This window comes from Scyliorhinus canicula, chromosome 3 (assembly GCF_902713615.1).
Source record: "Scyliorhinus canicula chromosome 3, sScyCan1.1, whole genome shotgun sequence".
Lineage (NCBI taxonomy): Eukaryota > Metazoa > Chordata > Chondrichthyes > Carcharhiniformes > Scyliorhinidae > Scyliorhinus > Scyliorhinus canicula.
Window position 1 is genome coordinate 7,938,680 of NC_052148.1, and position 12,166 is coordinate 7,950,845.

A 12,166-nucleotide genomic window follows, 5' to 3' on the forward strand; every position below is an offset into this window, starting at 1 on the left:
CCGCTAGCCCCACGCCGGATCCCCGCTAGCCCCACGCCGGATCCCTGCTAGCCCCACACCGGATCCCCGCTAGCCCCATGCCGGATCCCTGCTAGCCCCATGCCGGATCCCCGCTAGCCCCACGCCGGATCCCCGCTAGCCCCACACGCCGGATCCCCGCTAGCCCCACACCGGATCCCCGCTAGCCCCATGCCGGTTCCCCGCTAGCCCCATGCCGGATCCCTGCTAGCCCCACGCCGGATCCCTGCTAGCCCCACACCGGATCCCCGCTAGCCCCATGCCGGATCCCTGCTAGCCCCATGCCGGATCCCCGCTAGCCCCACGCCGGATCCCTGCTAGCCCCACGCCGGATCCCTGCTAGCCCCATGCCGGATCCCCGCTAGCCCCACGCCGGATCCCTGCTAGCCCCATGCCGGATCCCCGCTAGCCCCACGCCGGACCCACACCACTAGCCCCACGCCGGATCCCCCACGCCGGATCCCCCAGGCCGGATCCCTGCTAGCCCCCTGCACGGTGAGCAATATGTGGCCCTTTTACGGAAGTTTTTCTGCCGTGAAACTCCACAGTTCTGATGCCAGCGTGGGGACATATTGCCAATAACACTGAATCCATTCTCTCCACACCCACCCTGTCAAGATCACTTACAACCTTATGTTTTTTTTTGTCTGCTTATAGATGACTTTGGGATTCCCTTTTATGTTTGCAGACTGTCTCTTCTCATACGGCGTCTTTGCCTCTCTCAATTTATTTTTCACTCCCTCTCTGCATTTTCCATATTCAGCCTGGTTTTCACTGAAGCTGATAGAACGTGAGGTGGGAGGGTGAATTGTGACGAGGATGCAGGGATCCTACAGCAAGATCTGGACAGGCTGGGCGAGTGGGCAAACTAATGGCAGATGCAGTATAATTTGGATAAGTGTGAGGTTATTCATTTTGGAAGCAAAAACAGGAATGCAGATCGCTAGCTGAATGGTTGTAAATTGGGAGAGGGGAGTGTGCAGCGGGACCTGGGTGTCCTTGTGCACCATTCGCTGAAGGTAAGCATGCAGATATAGCAGGCAGTAACGAAGGCTAATGGTATGTTGGCCTTCATTGCGAGAGGTTTCAAGTACAGAAGCAGGGATGTGTTTCTGCAATTGTACAGGGGCCTTGGTGAGGCCACAGTTGGAGTATTGTGAGCAGTTTTGGTCTCCTTCTCTGAGGAAGGATGTTCTTGCTATCGAGGGAGTGCAGCAAAGGTTTACCAAACTGATTCCAGGGATGGCGGGACTGTCATATGAGGAGAGATTGACTAGGTTGGGATTGTTCTCGCTGGAGTTCAGAAGAATGAGTGGAGATTTCATAGAGAATTATAAAAGTCTAATGGGACTAGACAGGGCAGATGCAGGGAAGATGTTACCAATGATAGGTGTGTCCAGAACCAGGGGTCACAGTCTGAGGATTCAGGTAAACCATTTCGGACAAAGATAAGGAGACATTTCTTCACCCAAAGAGTGGTGAGCCTGTGGAATTCATTGCCACAGGAAGTAGCTGATGCTAAAACATTGAATATTTCAAGACGGATGGATATAGCACTTGGGGAATGGGATCAAAGGCTATGGGAGAAAGCAGGATTAGGCTACTGAGATGGATGATCAGCCATGATTGTGACGAATGGCGGAGCAGGCTTGAAGGGCCAAAAGGCCTCATCCTGCTCCTATCGTCTATGTTACTATGTGCTGGGGTCCCTGGGGAAAAGGCTGGGGAATGGCACTCAGTTGTTATGCTTATTTAGGGGCTGTTTAGCACAGGGAGGGCTGTTTAGCTCACTCGGCTAAATCGCTGGCTTTGGAAGCAGACCAAGCAGGCCAGTAGCACGGTTCGATTCCCGTACCAGCCTCCCCGGACAGGCGGCGGAATGCGGCGACTAGGGGCTTTTCACAGTAACTTCATTTGAAGCCTGCTTGTGACAATAAGCGATTTTCATTTCATTTTTTCATTTTCATTATTTGACGGCCAGTACAGAAATGATGGCCGAATCGCCTCTTTCTGCGCTTTGACAGTTCTGTGATGCTGTGATTTCAGACTAATTTCTTATCTCGTCATCCAGAAAACTCTGATTTTACTTACGTTCCCGCTCTGGGAAGGTATTTTGACTGTACCTTAAACACCTCTCCTTTAAAGGCAGCCCATTGTTCTGGTTGGCCAATCAATCTGTCACTCCAATCTACCTGGTGTGGTAAACCACTGTTACACCTGTATTAGGTGATGTAAGGTAGGCCTGTACTACAGGTTCGCCGGGCCCCTGCCTGCTGGCTCCGCCCAGTAGGAGGAGCGTGTCCTCTATTCAGCAGCCATTTCGCCAGCTGCTGTGGGAGGCCACACATCTTACTGCAATAAAGCCACAGTTGTATCCAACCTTAGTCTTTGTACAATTGACCGTGCATCACCTGGGGTGTGTCTATTCTCATGTCACAGATGTTTCCATCTGAGAATTGGTGTGTGTCTTGGTGGGGATTGTACAGTGATGATGATCTCATGCTCCCCCTGCCATATTCTTCCAGAAAAGGGGCCTGTTTCGCTCAGTTGGCCGGACGGCTGGTTCATGATGCAGAGTGAGGCCAGCAGCGTGGCTTCAATTCTCGGCCTAGCGGAGGTTATACATGGAGACTCCGACGTCTCAACCTTGCCCCTCACCTGAGGCGTGGTGACCATCTGGTCAAACCACCACCATCAGCTCCCATAGGGAGAGCACTGTGGCGACTTTTAATCTTCGTGATGCTGGGCGTCCAAGGTTGTCCATTTAAATTCCCAATCCCATGGGAAGTGGGTCAGGATCAAGGGCTCAGCAATTGGAAGGCAGGAGTTTTGGTTTATGTAACTCTGCCAAAAACTCGGACAGTGGGTATTTAGTGCTGTCGCCGATACTTTAATCCTGACCTATTAGCTTCAGCCAATTTGTGTCTCGTTGGAACAATGATTGTGTAGTTGAAGTGGTCCAGATACTTACCGGCTTGAGCTGTCAGGCTATGGTGCGAGTGTAGATCCAGATGTTCACCTGTACTGAATGGAGAAGCAATAACTTTAAGCCTGCTGTACACTATTTTCACATTGTCTGCAGCTCCAATTCCCTTCTACCAATTGTTAATCCAAGGGCCAGGCGTGAAACCTGCTCCAGACCACTGTCAGTGGCCTAGTCGACGTCAACACTTTTTTTTCAAGAGAAGGGCGCTCGAATCTCCGAGCATCAGATCTCGGGGGGTAACCCAAAGCTGCGCTGGGTTTAACACCCCAATTGGACAGATTTGTTACTTGCCCTGTGCAGGAAACCATCTGAATAAGTGATTTAAACACCATATCAGCTGTTACACTAAGATTACCCCCCCCCCCCACCAACAAAAAGAGCTAAAACCTTTCCTGATTTCTGGTAACAGGGGCTGGTTTAGCTCACTCGGCTAAATCGCTGGCTTTTAAAGCAGACCAAGCAGGCCAGCAGCACGGTTTCGATTCCTGTACCAGCCTCCCCGGACAGGCGCCGGAATGTGGCGACTAGGGGCTTTTCACAGTAACTTCATTGAAGCCTACTCGTGACAATAAGCTATTTTCATTTCATTTCAACTAAGGTAAAGAACAGATTAATCCCCACCAAGGGACAGCCCCCATATACCCGACATCAAACCCCCCACCCCCCCATATACCCGACATCAACCCCCCCATATACTCACATCAATCCTCCACCCCCCATATACCCCACACAACCCCCCACCCCCCTATACCTAACATCAAACCCCCCACCCCCCCATATACCCGACATCAACCCCCCCATATACTCAACATCAATCCCTCCCCCTCCATATACCCGACACCAACCCCCCCCATCGCCCCATATACCCGACATCAACCCCCCCCCCCCAGCCCCATATACCCAACATCAACCCCCCCACCCCCCCGATATACCCAACATCAACACCCCACCCACCCTATACCCGCCATCAACCCCCCAGCCCCCCATATACCCGACATCAACCCCCCAGCCCCCCATATACCCAACATCAACCCCCCCATATACTCAACATCAATCCCTCCACCCCCCCATATACCCGACACCACCCCCCACCCCTCATATACCTAACATCAACCCCCCCACCCCTCCATATACCCGACACCAACCCCCCCACCACCCACCCCCCATAAACCTAACATTAACCCCCCCACCCCTCCATATCCCCACCACCACCCCCCCATCGCCCCATATACCACATTAACCCCCCCACCCCCCCATATACCCAACATCAACCCCCCCACCCCCCCGATATACCCGACGCCAACCCCCCCCACCCTCCCATATACCCGACATCAACCCCCCCAGCCCCCCATATACCCAACATCAACCCCCCCACCCCCCCATATACCCAACATCAACCCCCCCCACCCCCCCATATACCCGACATCAACCCCCCCACCCCCCGATATACCCCATCAACCCCCCCACCCCCCGATACCCGACATCACCCCCCCCCCCCCGATATACCCGACATTAACACCCCCACCCCCCATATACCCAACACCCCCCCCCCCCCTATACCCGACATCAACCCCCCCCACCCCCATATACCCAACATCAACCCCCCCCCCCCCCATACCCGACAATCACCCCCCCACCCCCCCATATACCCGACATCAACACCCCCACCCCCCATAACCCACACCCCCCCCACCCCCCCATATACCTGACATCAACCCCCCACCCCCGATACCAGACACACCCCACCCCCCATATACCCACATCACTCCCCCCCCCCCCATTTACCCGACATCAACACCCCCACCCCCCCATATACCCAACATCAACCCCCACCCCCCCCCATATACCCAACAACCCCCCACCCCCAGATACCTGACACCCCCCCCACCCACCCTATACCCGACATCAACCCCCCCCCCCCCCCCCATATAACAGACATCAACCCCCTCCCCCCGCCCATATACCCGACCCCCCCCCCCCCATATACCCGACACCACCCCCCCCCCATATACCCGACATAACCCCCCCCCCCATATACCCGACATCACCCCCTCCACCCCCTCATATACCCGACATCAACCCCCCAACCCCCCATATACCCGACATCACCACCTCACCCCCATATACCCACCCCCCCCCCCCCCCATATACCCGACATAAACCCCCCACCCCCCATATACCCGACATCAACCCCCCCCCCCCCCATATACCAGACATCAACCCTCCCACCCCCCCATATTCCCGACATCAACCCCCAACCCCTCCCATATACCCAACATCAAGCCCCCACCCCCATATAACCGACATCAACCCCCCCACCATGCCCATATACCTGACATCCCGACCCCCCCATATACCCGACATCAACCCCCCCACCCCCCATATACCCAAAATCGACCCCCCCACCCCCATATACCCGACATCAACCCCCCCATATACCCGACATCAACCCCCCACCCCCCATATACCCAACAGCACACCCCCACCCCCATATACCCGACATCAACCCCCCACCCCCCTCCACCCCCCATCTACCCGACATCATCCCCCCCCCACCCCCATAACACAACACCCACCCCACCCCCCATATACCCGACATCACCCCCCCACCCCCCCATATACCCGTCACCACCCCCCCCACCCCCCCATATACCCAACATAAACCCCCCCCCATATACCGACACCAACCCCCCCTTTACCCAACATCAACCCCCCCATACACCCGACATCAACCCCCCGCCATATACCCGCTCAACCCACCCCCCCCCCATATACCCAACATCAACAACCCACCACCCCATATACCCGACATCAACCCCCCCCCCCCCATATCCCCGACCCCAACCCCCCCACCCCCCATATACCCGACACCAACCCCCCCACCCCCCCCATATACCCGACACCAACCCCCCCACCCCCCCATATCCCGACATCAACCCCCCCACCCCCACATAGCCCACATCAACCCCCCATTTACCCGACATCAACCCCCCAACCCCCCATTACCCGACATCAATCCCCCCAAATACCAGAAATCAACCCCCCCACCCGCCCATATACCCGACACCCCCCACCCCCCATATACCCGACATCAAACCCCCCACCCCCCATATACCCAACACACCCACCCACCCCCTATATACCCGACATCAACCCCCCCCCCCCATATACCCGACATCAACCGCCCCCACCCCCCATATATCCGACAACACCCCACCCACCCACCCATATCCCGACATCAGCCCCCCCACCCCCATATACCTGAAATCAACCCCCCCACCCCTCCATATACCCGACATTAACCCCCCCACCCCATATACCCGTCATCAACCCCCCCCACCCCGCCCATATACCCGCACCCCCCACCCACCCATATACCCAACATCAACCCCCCCACCCCCCATATACCCGACATCAACCCCCCCCCCCCCCATATACCCGACATCAACCCCCCCACCCCCCCATATACCCACATCACCCCACCCCCCATATACCCAACATCAACCCCCCACCCCCATATACCCATCAACCCCCCACCCCCATATACCTGACATCCCGACCCCCCCATATACCCGACATCAACCCCCCACCCCCCATATACCCAAAATACGACCCCCCCCCCCATATACCCGACATCAACCCCCCCATACCCAACATCAATCCCACCCACCCCCATATACCCAACAGCAACCCCCCCCACCCCCCATATACCCGACATCAACCCCCCACCCCCTCCACCCCCCATATACCCGACATCAACCCCCCACCCCCCATATACCCGACATCAACCCCCCACCCCCCATATACCCAAAATCAACCCCCCCACCCCCTATACCGACTCAACCCCCCATATACCCAACATCAATCCCCCCCCCCCCATATACCCAACAGCAACACCCCCACCCCCCATACCCGACATCAACCCCCACCCCCCCTCCACCCCCCATATACCCACATCATCCCCCCCCCCCCATATACCCGACATCAACCCCCCCACCCCCCATATACCCTCCACCAACCCCCCCACCCCCCATATACCCAACATAACCCCCCCCATATACCGACACCAACCCCCCCATATACCCAACATCAACCCCCCCATACACCCGACATCAACCCCCCGCCATATACCCAACATCAACAACCCACCCACCCCATATACCCGACATCAACCCCCCCCACCCCCCCATATTCCCGACCCCACCCCCCACCCCCCCTATACCCACACCAACCCCCCCCCCCCCCCATAACCCGACACCAACCCCCCCACCCCCCCATATACCCGACATCAACCCCCCCACCCCCACATATGCCCAACATCAACCCCCATTTACCCAACATCAACCCCCCCAACCCCCATATACCCGACATCAATCCCCCCAAATACCCGAAATCAACCCCCCACCCCCCATATACCCGACACCCCCCACCCCCCATATACCCGACATCAACCCCCCCCCCCCCATATACCCGACAACAACCCACCCCCCACCTATATACCCGACGTCAACCCCGCATAACCCACATCAATCCCCCCCACCCCCCATATACCCAACATCAACACCCCCACCCCCCATATACCCGACATCAACCCCCCATATACCCGACATCAACCCCCCCACCCCCATATACCCGACATCAACCCCCCATATACCCGACATCAACCCCCCTACCCCCCCACCCCCATATACCCAACATCAACCCCACATACCCCCATATACCCGTCATCAAACCCCCGACCCCCCATATACCCAACACCAACTCCCCCACCATCCCATATACCCGACATCAACCACCCCTCCCCCCATATACCCGACATCAACCCCCCCACTCCCCATATGCCCAAAATCAACCACCTACCCCCATGTACCTGACATCAACCCCCCACCCCCCCATATACCCAACATCAACCCCCCACCCCACATATACCCAACATCAACCCCCCCACCACCTCCACCCCCCATATACCCGACATCAACCCCCCAACCCCCCCATATAGCCGACATCAACCCCCACCCCATATACCCAACATCAACCCCCCCACCCCCCATATACCCAACATCAACCCCTCCACCCCCCCCATATACCCAACACCAACTCCCCCACCCTCCCACATAACCGACCCCCACCCCCCCATATACCCGACACCAACCCCCCCACCCCCCATATACCGGACAACAAACCCCCATATACCCAACATCAACCCCCCATATACCCGACATCAACCCCTCCCATATACACATCTACCCCCCACCCCCCATATACCCGACACCAACCCACCCTATATCCACATCAACCCCCCCCCATAACCCAACATCAACCCCCCCATACCCGACATCAACCCCCCCATATACCCGACATCTACCCCCCACCCCCCATATACCCAAATCAACCACCCCACCCACCCCATATACACGCATCATCAACCCCCCCACCCCTCCATATACCCGTCACCAACCCCCACACCCCCATATACCGGACACCAAACCCCCATATACCCAACATCAACCCCCCCCATATACCCGACATCCACCCCCCACCCCGCCTATATACCCAACATCAACCCCCCACCCCGCCCATATCCCCAACATCAACCCCCCCACATACCCAACATTAACCCCCCACCCACCAAGGGACATCCGCTACCCCCAACTCACGCTCCCCAATGGTATTCCCCATTGCCTCCCAAATCAATCGGACTCTTTACCTTTCCACTTGAATGTCCGACCATCACACCCAACTCAAACACTCTCCCCTCCACCACTGCAGGTCAATCCTGCTGCTAGGCCACAGGTCGATGAAGCCCAGACCTGACTAGACATATCTCGCTGACCTCCAGACGATGGCCACCCCAATCTCTCTCCCCATCCTGTTCCACAGAATCCCACCTCCTGCATCTTTTTTTTCCATTCCCAGGATGTGGGAATTGCTGGCTGGGACAGCATTTGTTGCCAATCCCTACTGTGCCTCTGAGAAGCTGATGGTAAACCGTTTCTTGAACCGTTTCAATCCATGTGTCTTCCCTGAGGACCTGGCCACCGTAGAATCCTCCTCCTTACCTTCCTTCACAAATTTATACTCACCTTGCAACACATGTCAACTGATTGGCAGAAGATTTGCTGCAGTTTACTCCCCTGTTGTTTAGCATCTTCATGAGGAAGTAAGTCATGAATGATATTGTCAAAATTGGCACCAGGAATTGACTGCCGTAAGTCATTGAATCAGTTGTATCTGAGGGAAGGGAGGAGAGAGATCTGAGTCTACAGAACTCCAAGCTGTACCGCCTAAGTATCAGCCCAGATTGTAACACTCTTCATACAATTCGATACACAGCACTCAACATAGAGTGATCAATGCCTTCCTGACACCAAACTGGGATAGTAATAGCGAAAAGAGAGGCAGAGAGTTTTGACATGTGTTCTGTGGAATCTTCTTGAGATGCTCCTATTTTGCGATAGATATCAATGAGACACGACCAGCTGGTGAAATTGGCAGACATGTGATCAATGAAATGCAATGCCAAGAAGGATAAAGTTCTTCATTTCAGGAAAAACAGAGAAACATCGAAACATAGAAACTAGGTGCAGGAATCGGCCATTCCAGCCTGCACCACTGTTCAATATGATCATGGCTAACCATGCAAATTCAGTATCCCACTCCCACTTTCTCTCCATACCCCTTGATCCCTTTAGCCGCAAGGGTCACGTCCAGCTCCCTCTTGAATATATCCAATGAACCGGCCCCAACAGCTTTCTGTGGTGGAGAATTCCACAAGTTCACAACTCTCTGAGAGAAGATGTTCTTCCTTATCTCAGTCCTGAATGGCTGACCCCTTATTCTTCGGCTGTGACCCCTAGTTCATGACGTCCCCAACATCGGGAACATTCTTCCCACATCCACTCTGTCCAGTCCCATCAGGATTTTATATGTTTCTATGAGATCCCCTCTCATTCTCCTAAACTCCAGTGAGTACAAGCCCAGTCGATCCGGTCTTTCTTCATCTGTCAGTCCTGCCATCCCAGGAATTAGTCTGGGGAACCTTCGCTGGACACACTCAATAGCAAGAATGTCCTTCCTCAAACTAGGAGACCAAACCTGCACACAATACTCAAGGTGTGGCCTCACCAAGGCCCTGTATAACTGCAGCAAGACATCCCTACTCCTATACTCAAATCCTCTTGCTATAAAGGCCAGCATGCCTGGTTTAGCTCACTGGGCTAACTCGCCGGCTTTTAAAGCAGACCTAGGCAGGCCAGCAGCACGGTTCAATTCCCGTACCAGCCTCCCCGAACAGGTGCCGGAATGTGGCGGCTAGGGGCTTTTCACAGTAACTTCATTGAAGCCTACTTGTGACAATAAGCGATTTTCATTTCATTTCATTTCGTGCCACTTTGTCCTAAGGAGGTAATCCAAAATGAAAGGCACATTTTCAAAGTGAGGATATCGAGGGGCTCATGCCCACAGAGGGTGGCAGGGCAGAGTGAGAAAGTATTTTTAAAAAGGCATTCAAGAGCCTGGGCTTCACTAACGGAGGCACAGGGTTAAAAAACAAGGAAATGACGATGGAACAAATGTCAAATACTGTGGATGCTGTAAATCCGAAATAAAAGCAGGAATTTATGGGAATATTTAGCAGAAGATGGGAAGTAACCCTTCATTAGCCAGCTAGCTTTCTCCAGTGGACTCTTAGTGAGCTATTGATCTGCCAAATTTCCGACTACTGGAAAAATGACACAGCAGCTGGAGGACTGGAGTCACTGTTTCTGAATCCTTCGCAATGCCGCTTTGCCAGTCTTCCCATCACCAAAGAATTGGTAGAGTTCTGTGCATTGCTGATGTCGCTGTGCGTGGCTCTTGGCTTACAATAAATATTTGCTGGTCATCCACCCCTTGAAAGCGAATCAGAGACGTTGAGGACAGGAAAGGCAAGTTGGAGATGGATGATGTGAAGGGGAGAAAAGACTGGAAATTGGAATCAAAGTCAATACATTTTCCAACTTGAGGAAATTTACGAGAAGAAAACCATGCTTGGCAAATCTACTCAAATCCATTGAAGATGTAACTGGTAGAGTTGACCAGGGAGAACCGGTGGATGTGGTATATTTAGACTTTCAGAAGGTTTTCGACAAGGTCTCACACAGCAGATTACTGTATAAAGTTAAAATGCATGGGATTACAGGAAGCAAAAAGTTGGAATAAATGGATCTTTTTCTGATTGGCAGGCAGTGACTAGTGGGGTACTGCAGGGATCTGTGCTAGGACCCCAACTGTTCACATTATATATTAATGATTTGGACGAGGGAACAAAATGTATTATCTCCAAATTTGCAGATGATACACAGTTGGGTGGGAGGGTGAGCTGTGAGGAGGATGCAGAGATGCTTCAGCGGGAGTTGGATAGGCTGAGTGAGTGGGTACATGCAAGGCGAATGCAGTATAATGTGGGTTAATGTGAGGTTATCCACTTCAGTAGCAAAAATAGGAATGGGTATAAATTGAGAGAGGCGGATACTCAGCGAGATCTTGGTGTCCTCGTGCATCAGTTGCTGAAAGTAAGCGTGCAGGTACAGCAGGCAGTAAAGAAGATAAATGGTATGTTGGCCTTCATAGCGAGAGGATTTGAGTACAGGAATAGAGATGTTTTACTGCAATTGTACAGGGTATTGGTGAGGCCACACCTGGGGTATTGTGTTCAGTTTTGGTGTCCCTATCTGAGGAAGGATGTTCTTGCTATGGAGGGAGAGCAGCAAAGGTTTACCAGGCTGATTCCTGGGATGGCGGGACTGTCATATGAGGAGAGACTAAGTCGGTTAGGATTATATTCATTGGAATTTAGAAGAGTGAGAGGGGATCTCATAGAAACTTACAAAATTCTAGCAGGACTCGACAGGGTAGATGTACAAAGCATGTTCTCGATGGTGGAGGAGTCCAGAACTAGGGGTCATAGTTTGAGGATAAGGGGCAAACCTTTTAGGATTGAGGTTAGGAGAAATTTCTTCACCCAGAGAGTGGTGAATCTGTGGAATTCACTACCACAGAAAGTAGTTGAGGCCAAAACATTGCTGAATTTCAGGAAGGGCTAAAGGGATCAAGGGATCTGGGGGTAACAGAAGGATCAGAGTATTGAACTTGATGATCTGCCATGATCAAAATGAATGGTGG

The 12,166-nt window shown here is 53.9% G+C and overlaps 1 protein-coding gene across 1 annotated transcript in view; it reads right to left on the reverse strand.

The window, feature by feature from the left end:
• LOC119963795 (mucin-1-like) overlaps positions 1-12,166 on the reverse strand; it is a 211,790-nt gene that overhangs the window by 84,016 nt on the left and 115,608 nt on the right. Inside the window, exons 19-20 of the mRNA XM_038793082.1 lie at positions 9,088-9,235; positions 2,990-3,042 (exon numbers count right to left, since the gene is read on the reverse strand). Coding sequence (XP_038649010.1) covers positions 2,990-3,042; positions 9,088-9,235 — 201 coding nt within the window. The remainder of the gene's footprint in view (positions 1-2,989; positions 3,043-9,087; positions 9,236-12,166) is intronic.